The 27,059-nt window shown below is 40.5% G+C and overlaps 1 protein-coding gene across 1 annotated transcript in view; it reads right to left on the bottom strand.

Moving 5' to 3' along the window:
* LOC132116482 (talin-1-like) overlaps positions 1–27,059 on the bottom strand; it is an 82,427-nt gene that overhangs the window by 10,430 nt on the left and 44,938 nt on the right. Inside the window, exons 17-48 of the mRNA XM_059525341.1 lie at positions 24,944–25,111; positions 24,569–24,863; positions 23,864–24,030; positions 23,648–23,776; positions 22,489–22,602; positions 22,213–22,326; positions 21,993–22,127; positions 21,096–21,224; positions 18,841–18,943; positions 18,333–18,541; positions 17,949–18,068; positions 16,452–16,649; positions 16,095–16,234; positions 14,780–14,873; positions 14,064–14,153; positions 13,849–13,971; positions 13,050–13,193; positions 11,184–11,345; positions 10,956–11,096; positions 10,380–10,561; positions 9,400–9,532; positions 9,178–9,279; positions 8,931–9,101; positions 8,576–8,824; positions 5,205–5,324; positions 4,678–4,824; positions 4,426–4,592; positions 3,520–3,703; positions 2,665–2,790; positions 1,758–1,874; positions 1,484–1,669; positions 870–977 (exon numbers count right to left, since the gene is read on the bottom strand). Of these exons, the coding sequence (XP_059381324.1) occupies positions 870–977; positions 1,484–1,669; positions 1,758–1,874; positions 2,665–2,790; positions 3,520–3,703; positions 4,426–4,592; positions 4,678–4,824; positions 5,205–5,324; positions 8,576–8,824; positions 8,931–9,101; positions 9,178–9,279; positions 9,400–9,532; positions 10,380–10,561; positions 10,956–11,096; positions 11,184–11,345; positions 13,050–13,193; positions 13,849–13,971; positions 14,064–14,153; positions 14,780–14,873; positions 16,095–16,234; positions 16,452–16,649; positions 17,949–18,068; positions 18,333–18,541; positions 18,841–18,943; positions 21,096–21,224; positions 21,993–22,127; positions 22,213–22,326; positions 22,489–22,602; positions 23,648–23,776; positions 23,864–24,030; positions 24,569–24,863; positions 24,944–25,111 (4,767 nt within the window). The remainder of the gene's footprint in view (positions 1–869; positions 978–1,483; positions 1,670–1,757; positions 1,875–2,664; positions 2,791–3,519; positions 3,704–4,425; positions 4,593–4,677; positions 4,825–5,204; positions 5,325–8,575; positions 8,825–8,930; positions 9,102–9,177; positions 9,280–9,399; positions 9,533–10,379; positions 10,562–10,955; positions 11,097–11,183; positions 11,346–13,049; positions 13,194–13,848; positions 13,972–14,063; positions 14,154–14,779; positions 14,874–16,094; positions 16,235–16,451; positions 16,650–17,948; positions 18,069–18,332; positions 18,542–18,840; positions 18,944–21,095; positions 21,225–21,992; positions 22,128–22,212; positions 22,327–22,488; positions 22,603–23,647; positions 23,777–23,863; positions 24,031–24,568; positions 24,864–24,943; positions 25,112–27,059) is intronic.

Raw genomic sequence — 27,059 nt, 5'->3', positions numbered from 1 at the left:
GCAGATTCTTTCTTTCTTTTTTAATGGCCCCTATGGGCAGAATTTCACAAGATATGGTGTACACAAAAAGGTTTATACAAAGTTTTGTTGGCTGGTGGATTTTTAGAAGATTTGTCATTACGACAAATGGTCTAATATCTGTAAAACGATCTGGCAAAACTGAATTCTATTAACATTTAGAATAACATTTTTTTTTGTCACGAGAGTCTATAGATGACACATGACAAAATTTACATAAAACATTTAAAAAGGAAGTTTCAAAATCATAAGTCAAAGTCAAATGGCAAAAAAAAAAGACGGTAATGGAAATAAATATAGAACTACAACCCACCAGTTGAGAAGCACTGCAGCACACACTATATTATGTTATTTATGTGTCATGTTAAGAGGTTCAGCACACACACACACACAAAACACACACACACACACACACACACGCACAGTCAGTCACCTTTAACTCACCGGCTATCACAGTGAACCCACACACACACACACACACAGAGTGAGAGAGAGAGAGGGGGAAAACAGAAAATAAATGAAGAAAAAGTACAGAAATGAATTTCTCAGACCTGTATAGAAATGTTACCTTGTTACAACCTCAAAATCCCTTAACTAATCCTTATACGTTTAAATAATTATCTACATCTAATGTTATCTAATCATATTTTAACTACCCTTCAATACATTTTAGACAAATATTTCAGTCACTGACCCATCGAGTGACAAACATACTGTGAGTTTGTGAAATATGGGACATTTCAGCGAGCGACCAAAGGCTGCGTCAGCCATTTCACACAGCTTTAACTCTACTGACTCCTGGAGGAGCTCTAAAGGTGTGTGTGTGTGTGTGAGGCAGGGTGGACACTCACCACTAACACGTGCTCCAGCAGACCCAGGTATCCTGTGGCACACTCAGAGCCGAAGCGCAGCGCTCGAGCCTGAACGTCTGGCTTCACCTCCGGGTGGAACGCCGCTTGCTGAACACCACAGCAGAAACATGAGTTTCACCTCAGGTTAACAGAAACACACATACACCAGAAGACCCTAGTAAAGTCCCTAAAGTCAAACGATATGGAAATTATTTTCTAAATTCCAAACCTCCACACTCTGCCCTGGACATTCTCTCTACTAATTTGTCTTCTTAGATGATAAGCAACTATTAGTTGAATTGAAGTTGCATGTTGCATAATGTAAGCTTTGAAAATAAACATATTAAATAATTTGGCTTTAAAAAACTACCGGTAGCATACATAAATACACTAAATATACACAACACTGTAATTTTCAGTTTACAGCATCATTTCACAAACAAGTTTTCATGCTCTTGAATTATTCCGAAAGAGCTGCATTTTGTTGAATGAAGTTTACACACTGTAACAACTGAACTGCAGTGCATGCATATGAAAGGATTAAGGAGGAATGAGATTCCCTTATGAAGTTGAGGTGACCGTGCATATGCTCCTGAGCATGAGCGTGGTCTCACCTTGCAGGAGTGCAGCATGTCAGCGATGGCTCGTCTGCTCAGGTTAGCGGTGGCGATCACGTCCTCTTGACGGCAGGAGTTCCCAGCAGCCACTGCTTTGGCCGTGGCCTGCGTGATGCCTTTGGTCATGCGGATGAACTCCTCTGGAGTGGAGGTCTTTGGAGGAGGATCTGTACCGCTAAACACCTGAACACCAGCAAAACATGTGATCAACACAAGGGTTTTTCACTTGCTCTTCTTCACCCAGCACAGTTGAGGTGAACGTGTCTCTTACAGCCAGCTCTTGTTTGATGTGCTCTATGGTGGCCTCTAGTGCTCGTGTGCCTTTAGTGGCCTCGTCCTCCACAGCCTTCACCGTCTTCAGGAGAGACGTCACATTTGTCACCATCACCTGATCCCACAGAAACAGCACACATCAAAACTTACACATTATGACTTTAAGATGTTATGTCATTGAAAACTATGCTCAAACTACTCAAGCAAGCAAGAACTGTATAATCGGTTGTAATGATATAAATGCACAATTAAAGAAATGCTGATAATTTTGAAGTTTAACCAATATTACAAGTCTATACGGCTTTGCCTGAAGCCTGGAACAGAAAAATGGATGTCTGTTAAGTCTGATATTTCATTTGGATATCAGGCAATAAATAATAATAGACACATTTTTTAAATCCAGACAGTGGCCAATACTGGTCATCAGTTTACTATAAATCATTACTAGGAATAAAGATACAAATTTTCTTTAAATATATAGTTTTTAATAATTTGACTGTTTATATCTATTTCTCAATTATGTATTTTAATGATAATAAAGGCATATTTTCACTAAATGAAAAATACACAAACAACAATAGCAATAACAAGAATTTTTATTTTATTTTAAATCTTAGTAATTCTGTTATATGTTTTTCCATTTTTATTAGTAAACTTATTTTTTTCATTTGGATGCTACGGCAACATTTTTTCATTTTAAGTTTAAGTTTAAAATTGTAGTTTAATCTTATAGTTTTAGCTTAATATTATAGCTTTAGCTGGGTCAGGCGGACTGTAAAGGACTGACCTAATATTTTCTGGCAGCCCATAATAATCAGAGCAGTCAGTTTGATGGAGATCAGTTATTAAAGGCCTCCGGCAGACACAGACTGAGGACTAGCTGTGGACGACTGAGATGTCTTTACCTTAGCAGAGTTCTTGAGCTGTAACATGGCAGGATCGTCGTGAGGTTTGCCGGCCGCAGCCTTCGTGGCACTGATCAGGTCACCCAGAGCTTTAGCCACGTCCTTCACCGCATTGATCAGAACCACCTGACACACCACCACAACACATTATCTTAGACCACAGCGGCATTATGGGACTTCTCAAACAAACTTTGCAGCAGCATAATGACTTAAAGTGTCCCCTACATAGGCAGCTCCCTAGGCCTGTCTATCTCACACTTGCATGAGACAAAATGAGTAAAATAAGTTATCAGTACAAGAACTGTAAATGAAGAAGTCTCACAGCAAATATAAAGCTATATCACATAACTGACGGGTGTTGTGTAAATGTTAATGCTAGTTATTAAAGTATCAGACACATAACAGTATATTATCCTGACTAGCAAAGGTACAAGTAATGACTGCAGTATGGACACAAAAACCCCCCTGAAATCAGAACAGCTGCTGAATGTGCAAAGTGACAATTAAGATCTTACAAATAAAGTAATGGAGGTTTCACTGGCTTGAAGAGAAAGTTTGTATCATGTTCATGAACTCGCGAAGAGATCGAAGTGTGATTAAACCTTGCCTTGAACAATACAGCTTGAACAAGCTTTGAGAATATGCCATGAAGTATTAAGTGTTGCCATAGCAACAGCAGAAAGCCAAGAATGTTGCCAAGCACTGGGGACACAGACACACACACACACACACACACACACACACACACACACACACACACGCGCGTTCTGACAGCAGGTCAGCTGTGTTGTATGTGAAGAGGTTTCTGTTTCCTGTTAAAGCGGACAGGACAGGACAGGAAGTGTGTGTCAGTACCTGTGTCTCAGGGTCTTCAGCGCCCAAACTGGCCGCTCCCAGTTTGACCACATCAGCCAGTTTGGTGATGGTGTTAACAGAGGACTGCGCAGCCTGAGCCAGTTTCTCCTGACTCGCTCCTGCTCCAGACACCAGCAGCTTCGTGTCCTCCACCAGAACCTTAGCTGTCTTCAGGATGTGCTCTCTGACAAACCACAGGAGACACTCAACCATTAATATCACACGCAAACATACGCACACACACACACATACAGGGGAGACAAAGATGATATGATAGGAAAGACTGAAGAGCTCTTGTAATGCTTCATAAGGAAAGTACATGTTATCAGATTACTTCTAATAATAAAGTAATGAGTGAGGTCATTTTTGTTTTACTTAAATTGACAATGTGGTAAAACATGTTAGACATCCAGCTAAAACAATCTAGCAATGCCTAGAAAAGCGATCTTTTGAGGTTTAATTGGGTCTGAACAGGTTTGATATGGTTTCTTGTGAGTCACTGGGGATTGAAGTGGTCTAATATCGTCTGATTGAAATTTGATTCGTTTTCCTGTCTTCATGTATGACTTTATTTCCGTCAATCTGACAATAAAATCTTCAAACATCAAGCTGTTACAATGGTTTCATACTTTTTCAGGCTTTTTCAAGCTAACTTCAAAGTTTGTCAACCGAAGGATTAGGAAGTGAATGATTCTGGTTTCTTAATGGTTTCATTAACAAACATCCCAGGCATCTGCGCTGATCTGCATATTGTTGCAATCAAGCATCCCTGTCTCTTAAACAGTAGAGCTTGGAGTCTTCAAATCTGAGGTGGGAACAATAGTTGTGTTTCATGACCCTTCACAAAATGGTCACTTAAATGTCGACTGGGCGGTCTGGGTGCTGTAGTTTAGGTGCAGGGAGTACCTGTGGTCTGCGAAGGTCTCTGCGTTCTCTCGGTTGAGAGAGCCTGCGCTGGCAAACATGATGGTGGTGTCCAGATCAGCGATGATGCCAGAAACAGCACTGGCAGCAGTAATGCAGGCCTGAGTGCCACGATTGCCCGCCTGAAGAGCCGCCAACACGTGAGACACCTGAGAGAGAGAGGAAAGACATCAGGAGTCTGCTCAGGCCTGACATGACACCCATATGTCCAGTAGGAGAAGATCTAGTGTGGACCTTCTCGGAGACTTTGCGAGCGCTGTTGATGAGCTCGTTCTTGGTGTAGGAGTCGTTTGGACTGCACTGCAGCGCTCCTGCTTTACTGACCAGACCAGTGCAGCTGTAGCCCAGCTCTGACACCTGCTTCCTGATGTGAGAGCCGATCTGAGGAACAAAACACCTGTCCGTCAACTCCTTAAATCCTGATCTAGTCAAAGAATTAACTTAATGCAAAGTAGCTCATTTTACACAAGTAATGTAACATATATCGGAGAGCAACAGAATAGTTAACAAGAAATATAGTGTGGGGATGTGATTTAATTTATCGGGAAATGACTGGATAATCAAAAGAGGTCTCTATTTGACAGATGATTGGAGGGAGGAGTTAAAAATAAGAGGGCTTGGTCGGCTGAAAAGTAAAGTAATGAACACAAACATTTCTCAGTAAGACCAGTAACAGTAAATGGAGTCAGTTTCATGTGAATTATAATATTATGTGGAAACGCCATTAAATCTCCAGAGAGGAGAAGCGTACGTGACGATACCTCGTCATTCTCGGCGGTCATGGCTGCACATCTGGCCTCGGACGCCAGGTCACCGAACTCTGTGGTCAGCTGATTGGCCAAGCCGCCCAGCTCATCAGGGTTGTTGTTGGATTTGGTAACCTGGCAACACAGCATTTTAAAAACACACTGTCAGTCTTTTCTAGTCTATAGCCTCTTTCACAGAGTAATACCAGTAAATTGCCGTAAAATTACCGGAACGACTTTACCAGTAAATTCAAAAATGCGCTGTTCACACAGTCAACGACATTCCGTCTTTATTCCGGAAAAGCACCATTCACACATCCATTCCAAAATACCGGTAAATTCTGTGACGTCATTAACCTTTAAACAGCTGTGCTTGTATTTTTAAACATGGAGGGTAATACGTGTTCAGTATTTCTGTTGATGGTTTCATTTTTGTTTCAAACTTTAGTATTCATGCAACTGCTTTTGTTATGGAGACATCGTAATAGACGACTGGTTTAAATAATTATACTCACCATTAATAAAACACCCGATGATGTCGGGAGCAGACCAATATATTGAAAATCGGCTTGAAAGGATTAATAGCACAATGAAATTGCGATTGTAAATTGCAGTCTGTAAGACGTGCGACACTGCAGAAAAGGTGCGTTCACAAATGTAGACTATGCTGATCCAAATTCATATCAAATAGTCTGTCAGCGCAGATAAACAGTTCTGCGTTCAAATTGAGTTCAAAAGATGTCGCAAGCACCGGAAAAAGTAATTACCATGAATGTGACAGAGGGAATTAGTAAAAATATATTTGAATTATTAATTCAAATAAACTAGTGTTTTCTGAGTCAGTGTGCAAGGATGAAGTTGCCTGACTCATCATCTCCTCATTAAACGCGCCTTCTATACGGATTATGATTGTATTGAGATTTTTGTTTGTTTGTTTATTTTTATTATTTCGTTAAGTAGTAATTTAAAGCTTTCTATAGATATATTTATCATGTCTGTGAGGCATGTATTCATTGAGTTTCGGTTTATTTTTGTAAGCTCTCCTGTTCAAGACGAGACGGCAGAAAGTATGTTTGTTTTATTTATTTTATATTTCTTTATTTTATAATATGATTGCGCTGTCCCAAAAAAGCGTGCTTTATCTTGCACTCTCCGCACAAAATATTTGATATAGCGCACATATATCTGGGCTTAACGTTAAACCATCGTTACATGCTTGAACTGTTTTATATCTTTAGATTTTATTTTAGACAATTTGTGATGATTTGAGAAAGCAAAACTGATTAAACATAGGCTATGTAAACTCTCTCTCTGTGCTGGCCGCTTTAAAAACAAAACTTATAGACCTGTTTAACGATCAAAAACTGCTCCAAACATACAAAACTGAACTATTTTAATAGCTGAAACAGTAGTATAAGCTGTTTTGGGAGAATTGGGGAAAAAAAACGGGCTGAACATCTTCAAGTGAGTTGTGGGGCAAACCGAAAGTTGATGCCAAATGTCCAGCACTCTTCTCTTCTCCACTGCTCCGACTTTTCGTTCGTTTGTGTTTTTACCTATGTAGTTTATTGATGACCTGACGTTGTCCTGTGAATGCATTGCTCTCGGAGACAGTTAACAGTTATTTTTTCATACGTTACTGCATCACTAACAGTTTCTCTCAGATGATGACAAATTTCTTCATTCGTCCGGATAAGGAGAAGTGCTTTAATTTCACTGTCGCTTCAGTTGGATGACATTTATTTTATTTTCTTAAACAGTGCGTGAATGCGTCACATTGTTATGATTGGCCCGGAGTAGACGTCTTACGTCACCGCGTTCTGAACTCTTACGTGCTCATACCGTAATTTTCCTTCTGCGTTCACACACAGCAGAATTCCGGCAATTTACTGGTAATGTTACAGCTTCTCATACGGGTTAATTGCCGGAACGAATTTACCGGTATTTTTGAAAAGATCCTGTTCACACATGATCTCTTTACGGCAATTTACCGTTAATTTTCCGGAAAAGTCTATGTGTTAAAGGGCTTTATAAATAATGCAGAATTCTCCCTTCAGGAAATTATTTTGAACCATAACATAAAAAAATATATATATAAAAATAAATCAATCCATGAAGAACATTTAAATACATACTGGGCTTAAAGCAAGCATTTGAGAGTATTCATTTATTTATATAATACCATAAAAAAAATGCAATGGTGCTCTCTGGTGCAGATGATGCATGCAAATGCAAGTGCATGCACAATGAAGGCATGACTATTCATTGTCTGCTAATCTTTTAAGAGTGTCCAATCACGAGCCAAGCTGATTAGCACCCACCTCTGTCTTTCAGCCAATAGATGAGCCAAACAAAATTAATCATTCATGAGAATATTACCAGCTTTAATTAACCAGCTTTTCATGAATATCATTAAAGTTTGATATATTTTCATGTATATTCATATTTGAATACTCAATTGTTAAACACTGTATAATGTTTGATTGTTACAATATATTTAGTTTATCAGATGTTCTTAAGGGGATTAGTAAGGGATGCTTGTCAGGTTAAAGGTTCAATTTGTAAGATATTTGCAGTAAAATATCCAAAAACCACTAGGCTAGTGTTATATATTTTGTCCAGTTGATAACTAACAATATCTCTAATATTTTCAACTACTTGTAAATCATGAGAAAATTCCCATTCTGAACAGTGACACGGGGCAGTGCAGTCGCCTGTCGATGACGTTAGTTCTTCTTCTTTGTTTTATGGCAGACTGCAACCATGGCTTATCAGGTGCATACCGCCACCTACTGTATCGGAGTATGTAGCATGGATATGAATCCAATGACGTTAGTTCCCTTTTTTTACCGCCTTTACTGCTGTAGAAACCAAATGACAACAGTGTCGTGGACAAATGCGGAAGTAGCTTAAATATATAGTATTATGGGGCATTCATGCCAAATGCAGGGCATCGCGTCTGATCCATAGTCTGATCACGTCTTTGCATTGACTTTGTATGTAATCTACTTGCGCAAATCGTTGAACTCGCATTAAATCCATGATTTATGTTTCCATCTGATTTGATGGCCATCAGCGGTTGGGTAGAAGACAACAAATCCCGTCATTCCACGCTCCTTCTTAGCGTCATCAAACCACACTATTGTTATTGTTTTGATAGTGCTCCCTCTAGTGGCAGGTCCCACAACCTGTACCTTTAACTAAAATACATGTCTTTTGTTACAAGTCAAGCGCATGTCTGAATTCTGTACGAAACCTTAATTCAGTTTCAGTGCATGTTTGTGCATATTGCATTTTGCCCACCAGCCTCAGTGGCTTTTCCATTTTTCCCCCCCAAAATTTTCTATTACAGCAGACACTCAAACTGTTCCAGCCCTAGTGTTTACCATCTCCTGAACGGTGACAGCGATAGCTTTGGCCGTCTTCACCATGGTGGTCTGATAATCCACAAACGATCCTTCAGGTTCGTCTCCAGGCCCGTCTTCCATCTTATTGATGGCTTGAGAGATGGAGTTGACCATGCCTCCCACCGCTCCTGCAGCGCTGGCTGCCTCTGACAGAGTCGCACCCAGATCATTCACCGCCTCCTTCATCATCTGAACCGACTCCTCCAGAGTCTCCTGCGTGTGAGCCGCCTGGACACACACACACACACACACACAGTACTGTGAGCCTGAGCACTACAGCAGATCTCGGACTGGTGTAATCAATACTCCCAGGATCCCGCTGCTGGTGTCTTACCTTGTGGTTTCCTCCAGCCTCTTTGGCCGTGTAGAGCATCTGTAGAGCAGACTCAGCCAGAGTCTTGGTTTGATCCAGCACGCTCATCTGCTGCTGGCTGTTCAGGATCTTAGACGCAGTACCGATGGCAGCCATGATGAGCGGCTCAAAGTAACTGACCATCTGAGACACCTGTGAGAAGACGGCACACATTTAGCTCCCAATAAACCCTGAGACCCGCTGAAACAGGTTTAGGAATGATTGAGACCTTGTGACCGAGCTGAGAAGCGTCGGAGCGGGCCGCGAAAGCCACCGGTTCAATCAGGTTACTGATCTCTTGCACAGACGCCGCCATCTGCTCGTGAAGAGCCTGCAACACAACACAATATTACAATATTAGATTCAGAACAATGATAATGATCGCATGAAACCTGCGCCCTCAGCTTTAAAGATACTGCAGTGGTTCATCATGACTGCTGTAAAGCTTCACCTCATGGGAGATGTCATCTCTAGGCGTGAGCTGCTGGCTGATGGCTGCCAGAGACGCCTGGTCCACCTCACGGATACAGTTATTAAGAGCCTCGATGGCGTCATCACACTCCCTCTGACCTGGAGCCTTCTCTCTGAAAACATTCGACATGAGAGCATATGAATATGATACGTGGAAATTATGATACCATCACATCTCGCAACACTGATACTGAACTGACTTAAGCTGAATAACAACACTGCTGACTCAGTAGAACTGCTTATAGCTGAACTGAACTTTCAGTATCTAATTGAACTGAAACTACTGTTAAAATAATAACACTACTGTCTTTTAGAGCTGCTTTACAGCAGAATCTGAACTGCCTCCATAGTTGAGTTTCCATAACTGATTCTTCTATATCTCAGTGACGCTGCTTGGACACATCTGTAGTGTATAAAGTGCTATAGAAATAAAGGTGCCTTGACAATAGGGTCAGAAATGAACTTTTTCTGAGGCTTTTTTTCTACCTTATTAAATGTATACGTGTTGTTTTTTTAAGTAAAACATTTAAATGTGATCAATTAAATAATCAGAATACTGTAGTAATGTTGTCAACAACAGCCATCTTTCATTGCCAATGTGCATCCCACATGACACACATGTATTTACACAACAACTGCTCAATCATACGAGATTACTGTCATTTTAAATTGCCAATATTTTAATAATGAGTATTAATACTGGAGAAAAGGCATGTCATATTCTTGCTGAGAACTGTTTATTAATGAGTTTTCACATATTAGAAAATCAAAACTTTACATTAGTTATATTAGTAGCCTGAAAAACTAAATTAATTTTATTGAAACTGGGAATAAACTGTATGGAAGAAAGCGAGCAAATGATGTTCCCATCCCATTTATTGTTCAATTTGGTGCTATTTTACCAGCTGCTAACGGTTCCACAGGTGGCTGTTGAATAAGAGACACAAACTCTGTGCATACCTCATGTTGGTGATGAGTTTCTTGATGGAGTCGGACACGGTCCTGGAGTGTCCAGCCAGCACAGACCATTTGGGCGGGTCTTTGGGGTTGACGGCCAGTGAGCGGGCCGTCTGGATCAGGCCTGTAGAGCTCTCCAGCATGGTCTTAGCGGCCGCTACGATGGGCTCCATCGCTGCCAGACCCTGCAATCACACACAACAGAACTTGTGACTTCCAACAGGGTTTTCTATTTCCTGTAGACCTGTATGCTCCTGACAATCTTACACTATTCTATTAAATGTGTATAAAGTCAGAAATCATTACTTCTAGTAAATGCACTACTTCTAAAGTTTGAGAGCACAACTAATATTTTTTTTCTCTCAGCTCTTTTGTGGAAAGGTTTTTCTCTTTTGTGAGATTTTGCTCTATACTGTACTATACTATGAACCGCTGTATATATGTGCCATGATTTTAAATATATTTGTTTTACAGCCTTTGCTATGACTTTTGATAAATGTAATGTATCCTATCTGTTTGTTAAGACATACTGGCCACATACTATTGAAGGGTAGTGTATTCTGTGATGTGATGTGGTACCTCTGGGCTGATCTGTGCAGGTACGCTAGCGAACTCTGGGTTTGAAGCGAAGGCAGTCAGGTTATCCACAGCCTCGATGAGCGGTCCAGTGGCTTCCTTACACTTCTGTCTGTTCTCCTGGTTAAAGGCCCCATCAAGAGCCTGAGGTCACAGCACAAACACAGAGTTACATCCACCAATAATACCAGCAAATGAACACTGCTGACCAGAGACACAGTCTAAACTCACTTTGATGGACTTGACGAGGTTGGCGGTGCTGTTGGCCACCTCTTTGGCACTCTGGACGAACTGCCTCTTAGCCACTGGGTTGGATGTTTTGGAGGAGGCGAGGCGGCAGGCGTTGCACAAGGCAGAAGTATGTTTGGCAACAATTGTGGCAGCAGAGAGAACCTTGAAAAAAGACGGTTATGTGTGAGGACTTAAAAACTAGGTCAAAATGTTCCTTTAAGAATTCACTTTCCATTTTGAGTTGAAATATCCAGATATGAAATACAATAATTAATGAAAGTTGACCAGTTCACTGGTAGGATCGATTACACTGCCTGCTTTAACCGAGGTAAATGTATTGTTACGTGTCATTGTTTACAAGCTTTACATGTTTTCAACAGTTTTAAACACTGACTGACTGATTACACATTTCAGCAAGCAGTGCTGTATCTTATGAAATACCCTTTGACGTCCATTCATGTTTATTTCGTACTATAGTAGTAAAGACAACGATCTGATGATCTGATCTGATCTCTGCCAAACTAAAGAGTATCAAAACAGCATTTATTGTTATGACTTTTGCAGAATTTAAAAGCTGATACTTTGTTTATTAAAAGTTAACAGATCACAAAGCTAACAGATCACAAAGCATTACAAATAAGGAAGTTTTTTCCTCTAAAACTTTGATGCGCATCATCTCAGTTTATTACATCAACATGAAGATCAAAAGATGTGATCGCAAAACAATCAGGATAAAAAGGCATTACATGAAAATATTTAAATCACAGCATGTAATTCATATAGTCGCCACAACATTAATATTTTTGGTCGTAAGTGTGACTGTTTTAGGCGCAGTCTGAAGCACTAATTAAGGTGCGTCACGTTATCGCATTATTATTTTTTTTTAATTTCAGCCAAAAAGGACCATTGTCTATTGGACCAAAAGTCACTTTCAAACCAAGAAGATTTCTACAAAGTGTAAACAGCTTGAACATTGTCCACTCTCACACAAAATTCACAATTGTGTAGATTTGTTTTGCCAGATTTTGCCAGACCACCAAACAACTGTAAATGCTAACACCCCTTTAGTTGTTCCTTGTGTTCCCAAATCTCCAAATCAATAAATAATATATGTGACACTGGAGCTACCCTTAAGTCTCTGGGGTAAATGTGTAGCAATAGCAAAAAATACATTGCATGGGCCAAAATTATCAATTTTTCTTTTATGCCAAAAATCATTAGGATATTAAGTAAAGATGTTAAATGAAGATATGTACAGTAAATATATCAAAACTTAATTTTTGATGAGTAATATGTATTGCTAAGAATTCATTTGAACAATTTAAAAGCGATTTCCTCAGTATTTAGATTTTTTGCACCCTCAGATTCTAGATTTTCAAATAGTTGTATCTCGGCCAAATATTGTCCTATCAAGCCATACATCAATGGAAAGCTTATATATTCAGCTTTCAGATGATGTATGTGGCTCAGTGGTAGAGCATTGTGTTAGCAGTGCAAGAGGTTGTGGGTTCAATTCCCAGGGCACACACGTCAAATACTGGCCAAAAAATTGTATAGCCTGAATGCATTGTAAGTTGCTTTGGATAAAAGCGTCTGCTAAATGCATAAATGTAAATGTACATTTTGAAAAATTTACCCTTATGACTGGTTTTGCGGTCCAGGGTCACATCTTTTTTTACATTTTGTGTAGAAAAGTTGCATCAGCTATTGAAAAACTCAATTAGTAGATAGTTATCTACTAATAATGACACGCTATCAATGGCTATTTTTCTAAACAATTTCTAAAGTAAACCAGACCTTAGGTATGTGTTTGTCTATTCCAGACTGACAATTTGTGTCTAGGAAGGAGTAGAGTCCTGTTGTTACCTGGGACTGGGTGCAGGACGGGTCCACTAGGTTTTGACAGGCCATCTGGATCGACTGCTTGGCTCGTGCGAACTGTGAGGGGTCCACAAGCCCCTTCTGCCCAGCGTGACTGTTCGGGTCAGACACGCCCACCAGATACGCCCCCTGTGAGAGACACACAGATATTACGGTGAAGCTGTTTTGAAACAATCTGCACTGTGAGACGTGCTATAGAAACAAATGTGTCCCGATAATAAAAGGAACAGAACACATCCAACAAAACTTCCATAAACAATATAGTATACCACACAAATGATAAGTATTTTGATGAAAATTCTATTGACAAAAAAAGCAAGCAATCAACAGTTATGCTTTTTATCAAAATAGTGCAGCCTAGTTGAAAAAGCAAACAGGACTCAAGCACATAAAAATGAAATCAAGCACTTCTGAATCAAACGGCAGCTGTGAGTGTTTTTGTGAAGCTGCTTTAAGGACGACACACAGGAAGCAGTTAAATATGACTCACTGCACATCAAACCCATTATGAACTCTTTTTGCACAAGTGTGTAAGAGTGTGTTTTTGTGCCTGCGAATAATAAAAGCATGACGGTGTGTGTGAAAGTGCAAAAGACTGCAAAGGAAAGAGCAGCAAGGCAAAGTGTTTGTTCATTTAATGCGCTCCTGTAAATCCAGATGTTTGATGCATCATAGCCCTGGTACATTTTATCACGCACCGCCTCTTTAGGTCGACTAATTTAGCAGAGAGGAGTTTCTCACACACACACACACACACACACACACACACACACAGTGTTTTTACCTGAGAGGCTGCCTCAGTGAGACCACACAGCGCTTTAGATGCTGAACTGATGGCGACTCCAAATTCTGGTAAGTTACTGTTCTTGGCATTTTGGGAAATGCCAGCCATGGCCTCACCCAGAACCTGCACACAACATCAACATAAACACACCGCTTTAGCTCAACACTGTGACTGGCTGATGTAGCGTTTCATAGTGAAGCGGATCTGTGTGGCACCTTTGAGTTCTCCATCACACTGTCAATGCAGTCGAAGTAGCCCATATCACTGACCGCTTCAGTGGGGTTCTCCAGCATTCCTCCGACCGTCTGCGGACACACACACAGTTACACACACCACACATGAGCACACGAACACTGCTCTCAAGTTTTTTAATTCTAGAGAGCAAATGCTACTTCTAAGTCCATTTTAAGATGTGAACAAATAAATGTCCACACTAGAACAACGGTCTTCAACGTTCGGATTACATTTCTTAAAAAGTAAATAAAAAAAAACAAACAAAACCTTTCAAAAATTTGCAGTCAGTAAGATTCCAATGATAATAACAATCCTTTACTCAGAAAGGACATTGATAATGTTAACAAAGATTTGTTTTGCGAATAAATTCTCTTCGTTATAAAAGTGAAAACTATGCTGATTTGAAAATGTGTTCTGTTGCTTCGTTGACATTTCCAATATCATGCAAAAACTGCACAACAAACTACTGCCGCTCGATATCAAACAGCATTTCAAGTCATGCAGCATATATACCAACAGAAGAACATGCATATACAAAAACAACATCTTTATATAAGTATTTTATTACATTATTCTACAACCGGTGTGATCTCTGCTCATGAAACACAGATTGAGATTAGTGCTGAATCTGAGAATCAAACGCTCACACAAACTGATAAACACAGACAAGATGAGAAGTGAAAGAGAGTAGAAGCACCTCAAGCTCACGGAGAGCGTTGTCACACTCCTTCTGTCCCGGAGCCTGCTGGGTACACATGCTGATCAGCTGATTAATGCTGTCTGTCACCGCGCTATCCACAGAGAGAGAGAGAGACACACACATTAGAGTTTGCAGGGAAGAGAAGGAACAGTGTGAGAGATATGTGAGGAACTATCCACCCACGATTGCTACCACACACTGATTCTCTCTCTCTCTCTGATGCTCTGTGAGGGACTGAAGGGAGATTTTGGATTGCGAGCGCTGTAAAGCCATTAGCTGCTGTTGTTTCATCCCGTCTTCCTCTTTGCCTCACAAACACATCAGAGAGCAGGTTTGCTTTATAGATGCCTATTACATAATTGTGCTCATTCCAACCCAAATGTGTAGAAAAGCGAGCATGCCACTTATGTAATGCATGTCAATAGAGGAGCAGTGTGTGTGCTTGAGTGCACAGTTTCTACAGTTACTATCACAAGCACTGTTAGGCTTCATGCCATCACACAGACCAACATCTGACTCCATCCTCTACAGAAAGAGTGCAGGGCTCTGTTCCAGATCACAGCGAGCTGCATTTAAGATGCACTCCTGACACGAAGATGGTTTCAAATAGTAGCTAGGATAACTATTAGGCCTGTGAAATTCTGTGTCTGTAGAGGTCTGTGCGCTTCATACATCTCTGCACTACAGACAACAGACTTCTTTCGACAAATTTTGCTGCGGTTTTGCTAATGTGATCGTGCCATAAATCAGGCTCACGTTTCCCAATACCAGAATACTTTAATGCTATAAGCTAAGGGTTCTGCAATAATAAACATGACATTTCAAAAATGAATATTGATATAATGTGAATCCTGCAAATATGGCAATACTGTAAAAAATCCAGTACCAATATAAAAGGCACTATTGCACCTTAACACCGATGACGATGCCTATGAGTAGGTTCTTCTACTAAATAGAAGTACTTGGAGGATGTTAAAAAAGTAAATTCTATGTAGTATGAATATAATTCATACAAACCACATTCATCCTGTTGTTATTGTCATGTGACCTACCAGCATCAGTTGCACTAATCACATGCCAGATCAGATTCCCTCCATGAACGGGTTGCTCATGTTTGTACAAAATACTGTTCAAGGGTGCAAAAACTGTTTGAAATCCACCCTTCTTCTACTTTTATGTTTTAAATGGAATATTACTGAAGTCATCCAAAACTTCCAATCACGATTTCTTCACTTAGTTGTATATTTCTGAATCTATATGGATTCTTGATGACAAAGCATGAGCTGGACAGCAGAAGACGGCTGAGTCTCACCGAGCGGCAGCGGCGAGCTGGTTTTTGAGGTTGGGTGAGTTGGGGTCTGTGGACAGAGCTTTAGCGGACAGCAGGAGTTTGCTGGAGGACATGGAGATGGTCTTCAGGTTGGTGACCACTTGAGTCTGGTCCTCTTTAGACTACAGGAAGACAGCATTCAGATATAAATCAAGTGTCAGATGACTCCCTCAGGGTCTGGTCTTAGTGACTGCATTTATATTTCCACTTCATGCATAGCACTTGTATCAGTAACCTATGATATCATACATCAAATGATTCTATAGCTAGAATAATTCAGGAGCAGGGTTATGAGTGTAAGTGCTATAGTCTTGCCACAATAAATGTGTCTGCCCATACCTGGGATTGTCCAGCCATGTCCACTCCAGCCTGAAGGAAGTGATTGAAGTCTTGTCCGAACTTCCCGGAGGCTTTGGCCAGGTCCTGGGTGGTCCCGCGTGACGCCTGCACCAGCTCATTGGCTGACTGGTTCAGTCCCACTGCGGCCTCGTTCAGATTCACCTGAGCCTCCTGGAAACTCGTCCCGCTCACTGGGAACTGAAGATCAGAGCCACTATTTATAATAGGAACAGTGACTGTAATACGGCTCAGTGTAATATCTAACAGGGACAAAGTAAACACTAAAAGAGAAACCAGATTACAAAGAGACAAACCTGGCTAGAAAGTTTAAAGTTTTGAAAGTTTTAAGGCCATGCAGTAGAATGGATAGACTGATGGATGTTTGGTTAATAATGAATCATTTTAAAGAAAGATAGAAAGAGAGAACAATAGAAAGATAAATCAAGTTGCATCACAACTAAGTTAATTTTTGCAATTAATCACACTGAATTCACAAATTAAATTTACAATCCTAATTAAATCCTATTGGTTGACTGTCAATGGGTTTGATTATGGCTTTTAATTTTGGGCTGCACATTATTTCAACATGATTTTTATCAAAGCACAGTTGGTAATTTTACTGGAAAGTGGCAAAAAAGAAAACAAAAGAACAGAATAAGAAATCCTGATGTTTTCAATTTGGAGAGCTGAAATGACTAGCAGGTTCACATTCATTTCCTGTTCACCTCAGTTCCTCGCTGACACCAAACTCACGTTCTGCTGCATGACTTATGTTTTCCTTCTTATATTTCACAAACGTTTCAATTCAGCCTAAAAGCCCTTTCTAGCTTTAGTTAGGGTTGAGTATGATGATGAGCAGACTATGAAACTGAAGCGGTCTACTTAGAAATGTTAAAGCCTGTTCACACCAACACTAATATTTGGAATAAAAATGCAAATCCACTGTCTGACAGTAGGTGGCACTTATGAAACAGCAGAAATACAGCTTTGTGTTTCTGACACCATCAAAGCAAGTCAAGCAGTATTTATGGGTTTTTAAACAGCTTTTATTATTTTTTGTATTTGCTATTGTCTTTATCAAACATGGTTCTAGATTCTTCTTCTGTTTTTTACTTTTTCTTTGCAAAACAAAGTCTGTTAATGAGTACTACCAATTGACTACTGGCGTGTCTCACTGATTGGCTACTACGCATCTCCATAAAAACTGTAAATGTTTTTCTGGTCCGAACAGACACATTTATCGTACATACCTGTTTGTCACATCACATTTTGGCAAGAAACGTGCCTTAATGCGAGCAGGCTTGTAGAGCTGGACAGTTTTTGTGTAACCAAGTGTGTTTGATGAGCTGACATTACTTACATTATATAAGGCACTTTAGATGTAAGTCACATGACCATCCAGATGACAACGATATTGCAAATAGCATTCTGGAAAATACTTTGTGAAATGTCTTGAGAATGACATTGTGAGTGTCTTTATGGCTGGGGGGGACTCACTTTATTAGACAGGAGTTTCTTGCTGGCTTCTCCTACGGTTCTGATGGCATTATCCACGTCTCTTTGCCCCGGCAGACAGTTTACAGAGCGGTTCAGAGCCTGAGACACAGCCTTAGCTACCTGCAAACACACACACACACACACACACACACACACACACACACACACACACACACAGTTGTGATCAGCAGATCATTTTAGATGCTTCTCCAGTTATGCTAATCATAGAAACACAACAGACAATTTTCTTTTCAGAATAATGGGCACTTCACCCTACAGCAGACCAATCTCCCATCAGTAGTTAAAAGGGAGGTTTCGTTACTGAATTTAACCCCACTCTATTGAGCTATTCTCATATGTATTCAAGCTGAGGTTGGGTTTAACCTGGGCCAGTCTCTGCTGGGTGTCAGGGTCTCCTGGTTTGGCAATGGCTCTCTTGGTCTCCTCGATCAGGCTGGCAGATTTGTCCATGGCATCGGCGGTGCAGTCCAGCATGGCGTTACGGGCTTGAGGGTCCTCGGTGTTGGCGGCCACTCCACGAGCAGCTGAAGCCAGCGAACGCAGAGCCTGAGCCACGTCACGAGCAGCCATACCTGCAAAACACACATAAACCATCCACAAACTGACATTAGGAGGGATTCAGGGAGCCCACAATGAGTGGATGAGTACCCCTTGTGAGTTTCAAACCTGCTATGGTCTGGAAGATCTTCAAACACTATGTCACACCACCTGCCTGTGTTTGTTACAGCAGCGACAGATGAATTATATATTCCACAGACAGTGGGCGCTGCATAACATGCCATTGGACATGGGCTTGATCATAACTTCTGAACAGACTGTCAAAATGCTGAAGCTAGCCAAGAGTTGGCAGCATGTGAGATTGATGGGTTACCTGTGTAGTTCTCATTGCCTTGGGTGGCTTCACTGAGGAGCTGAGCGATAGCAGAGCTCACGGCTTTAGTGCTGGAGCCCAGATCCTGAGAACACTTCTCCAGCTACACACACACACACACACACACACACACGCACACACACACACACGTCACAAAACTGTGCAGAAGGAATCATATTTTCATATTTCAGAAAGCATGCTCAAACAGGCCTATATGTATCAATAATACAAGCTGAAGGAACACTTCTTGCTTTTCATTCACAATGTACCTTTTTAGAATTGAAAAAATAAACCGTATTCCCTAACATTAAACTGGGTGTAAAACCACAGTGCACAATATATCCATGGTTCTTAACCCTTTTGACTGCAAGGCAATATTGTTTCAATAATACTATATCTATATAAAGCCCGACAAGCTTTTTTAAGAATGGATTGCAACTCTTTTCAACCAATAAATATATAAGATGTTTCTAGTTAACCTGCACCCCCAATTTTGGGACTCACAGCTGAAAATGACCTACCTACCCAAGTTATAGACACTGAAGTGCCTTGAGAAAAACTGTACCACACTCATTTTTTTTTTGTTTCATAGAGAACTGTATTTCTTTTTTGAAGAAATATTATGAGATCTTACATGTACTGTGATTAATACTTGTTTTGATGCTTTTTTATACTCTTTTCTTTATTTGTTCTGTTCCTGCCTTTCTTTAAGCTTTTAAAAAGCTATTTAAATGCATCTTTATCTTTTAACTTCTCTTCCATTTGTTCAGATGACACTGGATGTAGTGTTGATACATTCTGTGAAATGTATGCAAAGTTGTATTTCTTTAATGTCATCTTTGAATTTGCAATAAGAGAGAGAGAGAGAGAGAGAATTTTTTTAGTGGATGGTCTCATCCTGTTAGTGACACTGTATGCTGCAAAACTATGCAGTTTTTTTCTAAAGTGACGTAGTTTTTTGAGCGTAGTTTATTCCATAACAGATACAAACAATCCTGTCCCCAAAGAAATGAGACAACATTACACAAAGGAATTACCGTCCATATTACAGCGTTATTGCTTCGTTGGACTAAAAGTGCACAATATGTCGTTCAGTGGACCCTTACCTTTCCATCTATACTAGGATTTAGCGCTGTGGATGTGTTAATGACTCGTTATTACGACGGATTTGGTATGTACAGCGTTTGGATTACGCATGTTTTGATTTTTTTTTATTTTGTACTGCTTATACAAATATAGCAAATACATGCTTTCCATAGACAAACAGTGATCTGTCATCAATGCTTGAGGCTTTATAATGATATATAGTTCATATTGATGAATCTTGTCCCATTTCATTTAATCTATTCGTAAACACTGACACGTGCAAACAAAGAGAGTTCAGTGCGCCGGCGTCCAGGTGCAGGTTAACAGGTTTTTAATCATGATTTAATGGGTTAAAGATAACAATCTTTAAAACTATTTTTACTCATGATTTTTATCTGATAAAATATGTTAGAATGTGCTATAACAACATATATGTGACCTGTGCTGGTACAGTGAGTGTGAATGCACACAGGCTAATTTTAAGCTACAGCTACTTTTGCTTTTAGTCCATTTTAATGAACAGACTTCCTGAATGCTTTATATAAAAATATAAAAATGAGAAAAAAAGTCGAGGAAAAGATGCTGCAGGTGATTTTGCTTTGCAACTTTCAGAAAACTTTAACTTCTTTTTTTTCCCAAATTGACTTCGCTGACTCTCTCGACTTCAAGCAGGTGCAGCTCAGTCATTTTTCAACAAATCATACATCATTAAAGGTCTTTTAATGCAGAATGTGAAAATTTGCTCCTTTTCCCAGCACAGGCCACATATGTATATTCATTCTGATAAATACCCATGGAGTTTTAAGATCATCAGTCATCAGCAACATAGCATGAAATGTTTCAAACTAAAGTGTGCTCCAAAGACAAGTAAATATGTGTCTGTGTAGTGGCTTGTGTCTAGCAGCGGTTTATGACTGACAGATGAACTTCATCTTTGCACAAACATTTGAACACATACTCATTCTTCAATATGACTATTTTCACATTAGAGTCATCGCAAAAAAACTATGGAACAAGACAAAGGGTGGTTTTGAAATGACGTAGTATTGTGTATTTTCTCAACCAAGTTTCTCAGGTGCATTGGGATGATTTTGAACAGTACTGAATGAGTGTGCATGTGTGCTGGACACTTCTTCTCATGTTCAGTGCATGTACTGTGACACACTCACCGTTTCTCCAGGCAGGGGTTTGAGTTTGCCTTCAGCAGCTGAAGCTTTGGCCTCCTGCATGTCCCTCTCCAGCCCCCGTACCATTGTGAGAGCGTTATCAATCTCCAGAGGACCACACGCCTCCTGAGCCTGAGTCAGACAGAGACAGACAGACAACCATGAGAAATTCATCTCAATACAGACACATGTTCACTCACTTTCTATACATGTGTATTGCACAGTTCTAGAAGTAAAATCAACAGGACCCCATTTACTTTCTAAATAAAATGTGGCTGATTCTCCTGTGGATTTAACTGGCTTCATTATCTTTCACCGAAACTTGCTCTTCTTCTGAAATGACTTTCCTATTCGGCAGATGACACCAAGCTCTCGTGTTTTACAACCTCTTCCCTCCAGCCACCGGTCATACATGGATCATTCAAACACAAGTTTTCTAGTAGAATATTATGGTATATTAGAGAATGTGTCATGCTTTAGGTTCAAAATATTATTCAGTAAGTGTGTCATCACCAGGGCACAGGTAAGAGATCCTGTATCCCAAAATACCTATCATTTACAAAGTAATCAATCTGTGCATTTCTTATTAAATAAATAAATAAATGTGTGCAATACACATTTTATCCAATCTTAAATTCATTCTGTAGAATTGAACAGATCCCCAAAATACAGCACAGAACATGTCTCCAGATTCTAATAATAAAAATCAAAAAATTAAATGCTGTTTTTATTTTTTATAAAAAAATGAATAAAGCATATTACTAAAAGAATAAGAATACTGCTTAGTAAACGAGGTACACAAATATTAAAAAATATAAATTGTTTTATTATTTAAATTATATCAATAAAGGGATATATAACCACAGTAGTGATGCTATGGTACTGTTGCTGAGGAGGCACCTTCTGTGCGGCCGTGCGCAGCTCAGCGAGGGCACTGGCCAGGTTCTTGGAGGACTGACTGAGCTGCATGGCAGACGCCTGGTCACTGATGGTGGGAACCGTCGCCTTGGCCGCCGTCACCATTTTGGCTCCGGGCTGATGAAGAGAACACACACCATGAGCTCCATGATGCAGATTTGCTCTTTGTAACACAAGGTGAAAGTCAGAAGAGTGAAAGGACCTGCAGGAAGTTCTGACTGGCTCCGATCAGGGCGAGCTGTGCGCTGGGGCTGTCGGGCTGAGCCTTGCTCCCTCTCACACCCTGAACCAGCTGAGGGATCTGATCCGCCACCCCCTGAAAACCACATCAACATTCCGGAAGTGTTAAGTGCTTTGGATCCACAGAATGATGCTTTAAGTTTCATGTCTGCTTGCATCAGTCATTCCCAAACACAGCACTCATGTGAACTGGTTTTAACCTGACACAAACAGGAAGTGGCTGTTGCCATGGCCCCACCTTGCAGCTCTGCACGAGCTGTTGCTGGGCCGCAGGGTTCTTGTTGGAGGAGGAAGCTTGCTGCGCCGCAGCGATAGTCTGAGTGGCAGCCGCCGCGGCCTGCTTCGCTGCATTCTGGCAAACAGATACGACACAAACATATTTATCAGAAAACCACAGATAGAGCTACCTACAGCTGCTAATGCAAGGCCCAAACTCTATCTACCTGAATGATGAAATTCTGAAATCCCCAAAACTGCTCATTTAATAAAATCTGACATCCACTCAGCCATTTATGTGGTTTCTCATCCTTAAACTGGCCACTTGGATCTTTTATTTGTAAAAGCGGGACTCATTCTGCCACACCGCGCACTGCATTTCCCCTCATTCATAGTAAAATTTGGAATAAATACAACTTCTTAATGTTTCAAAAGGTCTCTTTTGCTCACAGAGTCTGCATTTATTTATTACTCATTAAAATAATGTTTTTTTTATTATTATTATTTGTATATTTTTATGACTGTAGTTAATTCATAACAGTAATACATTGAATTAAGAAATATATTCAAGCTGTAAATGTAATAATATTACACAACTCTTACAGGATTTAATCAAAGAAGTGCGTCCTTGGTGAGCATAAGCAGCAACCGTTCTAGTTGGTTGTTAGGGTCTTTAGCTTGGTTTCTAGATGTTGCGATGTAGTTCTGTCTGGCTGTTGGTTATTAGACATTGTTAGTTGCTCAGCATTGTTAGAGTTGGGCAAGTTCTAGCTAGCTGCTAGGGCTACGTGAGTCTTCTGGAAAGTCACTGGAGTATTTTGGCCAGTTAGAGACAGACGGACAGATGTCACAAAAACTAATCCTGAACTCGGTTCTTTTTACTGCAGATTATGAACAGTTGAAACAGTATAAAACAGAGGTATGTGGAGTTTGCGAAGCCTGTTGTCTTTCTCACAAGTTGCAACAAGTCACTTATGAATCTGCAAACGCTGCAGTCTTTAAAAACGCCATAAATCTTTTTCACTGGAGCCTTTGGCAAGATTTTACTCCATGAGCTATAAAACATAACTTTACCCAAATAAGGCAGAGAAGAGAACACTTCTAGAATTCATTCTTTTCAAAAGAGTGTCATCACATCTTGGTGTTCCTGGAGGTTTGGCCTTGTGTGCTTCAGTCCTCACCTCCAGTTTGTTGACCAGCCTTTTCTTGATGGCGTTCTGAGCCGCAGCGTTGGTGGCCATGCGCAGGCCCTCGGCAGCTTCACGCAGCTTCTGCTGCTGCTCCTCACTGTCCGGGTTAGCAGCCGCACCCTGCCGACACACACACACAACACACACTCAGCTCTGAGCACACCGCCATCCAGTCTAAAACACGCTCTGAGGCGTCTTCTGTCCCACCTTGGCAGCTTCCACCATCCTGGCCGTGGCGTCAGCCAGGAGTTTGGCCGCAGACAGGAGTTTGCGGGAGTTCTCCAGGTCAGTCTCGCCCTCCGCGTCGGCCTTGATAGCATTGACCAAATCTGAGGTGGCCTGAGCCAGGATCCGAGCCTGTCGCACCATCTCCCCTGAACACAGAGAGGAACACATCTGTGCATGAGTCTGATTTATACGTACGTCAACATCCAAAGGCCTTTAAATGTGAAGTCTCTGCACATCAGCTCAAACTACATTAAACATGGACTATTTAATGTTTCCGTTTTGACATTCAGCAGACACTTTTATATAAAGTGACTTACAATCATTGTTGGGGTAATGTTGTTTGAGACTACTTTTTTCAAGTAACTAGTAAAGTAACGCATTCATTTTTAATTTACAAGAAAAACAACAAAATATCTGAGTTACTTTTTCCAGACAAGTAACAGCAGGGTTCTCATGTATTGACCGAAGTCGAGAGAAATCAGGAGTGAGTGCAGAGGTGTTGTGTGTGCCGTGTGAACATGGATTTACTCATTACTTAACTAATATTCCTCAATATAATTAAAACAATAGAAATTACTCAAAAATAATAAAAACTCCTAAACACTTTCACTTCCTGTCTGGAGCACTAGGGTAGCTGATATATGGGCAGACAGTGAAGAAACAGCTCAAACATGCTCCTAGTACCTGCGTCCCCCATGGAGCTGAAGATGTTATCCGTCACGTCCAGGATGCGGTCAGTGGCCTCTCCGTGCCGTCCGATTGGCTGTCCTGCGCTGGCGTACTGTCTGATGTGCTGCAGCAGCTCATTAAGAGCCTGACTGACACCGGTGGCAGCCACGCCCACCTGTCGGAGCAGCTGCTCGTCATTGGTCGCCCCCTGTGACGCCTCCACACAGCCCTCCACAGACTTAGCCACAAGCTTCCCGGCCTCCACGAGCTGCTCCTGACACACAGGTGAGCTGATGGTGGGAGCCACCACCTGAAACAGAGAAAACACACACAGGAGCATCAGCGAGGTCAGTGAGTCCGTCTGTGGATGAGTCAGGTGTGAACGCTCACTCGTGTGCAGGCCACCAGCTGTGACGTGGACAGGGCGCACTGGGTGGCAGCAGCAATCACTCGGTTCTGTTGAGCTGAATCCTCTGATTTCTGAGCCACATTCTTGGCCTTTAACACCAGAGCCGCCGCTGCATTAGCCACAGCCTTCGCCAACTGCATCAACATGTCCTGCACACACACACACACACACAAATAAACAAGTAAATTAACTTAATTAGACATATATAGCATGTGTCCCCGGAGCACAAAACCATTCTTAAGTCACTGGGGTATATTTGTAGCAGCAGGCAAAAATACATTGTATGGGTCAAAATTAGGGCTGTGATTTTTTGATCAATTTTGCGATTTCGATTTTAATCACGATTTTGACAAACACAGACATGCTTTAATGCATAAATGCATTCAGTATAAATTTGAAACATCGTGCTATAAAGCGATTTAGAAATCGTGCATGCTCAAATCGCGATTTTATTACGATTTCGATTAATCGCACAGCCTTAGTCAAAATTATCCCTTTTTCTTTAGGATATTAAGTAAAGGTCATATTTTGTAAATCTCCTACCATAAATATATCAAATGTATATTATCATTAGTAATATGCATGGCTAAGAACTTCATTTGGACAACTTTAATGATGATTTTCTCAATATTTAGACTTTTTTGCACCCTCAGATTCCAGATTCTCAAATAGTTGCATCTCAGACAAATATTGTGCTATCAATGAGCCTTTTAAAGACAGCTCGCACTGGAGCTAGCATGAGTAAAAGCAGATGATTTATGTTATATTGGTTAAGTACATTGTGATCTCTGCTAGAGAGTTCAAAACAGTAGTCATGTCATTTAGCTGCTTGTTGTACATGAAACATTGCATGTCTCATATGAACTTTCTAATGACTTTGCATGAATTTGCGCTCTAATTTTGCCATGATAAAATATGGAAGAAAATCACATGCACAACAAATTCAAGCTAATATAAATAAATAAAAAATTAATGAATTCATTCATTGGTAATAAATACTCAGCAGAAAAAACTTTGAGAATGACTCAGATAGGAAGTGTAAAGCTGTCAGATACAGTGCTAGAAGCACTATAAACGCTTCAGAGAACAAGCATTGAACATAAACAGAGGGCAGGGCGGCACTAGAAATGTCCTGTTCAGTATAATATCCGTTAAACTTCACGTTACCAAATGCGTTAAACTTGTTCTGATAAGCGTTCTGTCCAAAAAAGGACATGCATTGCACACGACTGTAGCAGCAAACTTCCCCTTCAGTTCGGCTGTGTAAAGGGTGATAAGACGTTCTGTGATGAATATTATCACATTAGAACAGACAAAAGCCTTCAGAACCATTTCAACCGTTACAGCAGCTATAAGATCCACGAGCCCACACACATACATACGTCTGTCATCAGGAAAACAAAATCATGCTCATTTGCTTTAACAGCAATAACTGTAGACTAATGTAATTCTATAGACCTAAAAAAATTCATGATTGAAAATATGCAGGAGAAATGCTTTCTACAACAAGAACCTCCTCCTAATCTCACTAAATATGCATCCCATCAGCGTGAATCAAGCGCAAACCACCGCAGCGCACACCGCTGTGCTCAGGATATACTGTAGGAGGTTTGCCTTAATATCACACGTGTCAGACCCATTTCAGTGCTACACAGTATATTCTGTTTTAAAGCACTACGGAGGAGATCTCATCTCAAATGGTTAGCCAGCCCTGGCATTATAACAGCAACAAACTACACATCAGAACTACTGCAGCATGATATATCAAACTAAAACTGATACGGTGATATGGCTTAGTGCAATTATTAAACTGCAAAGGCTAACTGAATGAATCTCTGTGCTGTGGGTTTTATCTCTTCATACAAAGTTTCAAATGAAATGAACTGAGCCGCTTTGAGACATTACAATACTGTATCATGAGCTGCACACGTGTAAATCAACACAGTGCCACGCTTCACTCTAAAACCCTAATGAATAAGACAAATCAATATGTAATCCCGATCACTTTATGGCCACTGAAGGAGGTTTGAGTTGGTTCTGGTTGAGAAAAAAATAGACAAATTCATTAAGGAGAACTACAGGTCTGTGTACACAAAA

Source organism: Carassius carassius, chromosome 35, assembly GCF_963082965.1.
Source record: "Carassius carassius chromosome 35, fCarCar2.1, whole genome shotgun sequence".
NCBI classification, from domain to species: Eukaryota; Metazoa; Chordata; class Actinopteri; order Cypriniformes; family Cyprinidae; genus Carassius; species Carassius carassius.
Note: the sequence above shows the minus strand (reverse complement) of the source record. Positions and strands in the feature narration are given on the sequence as shown.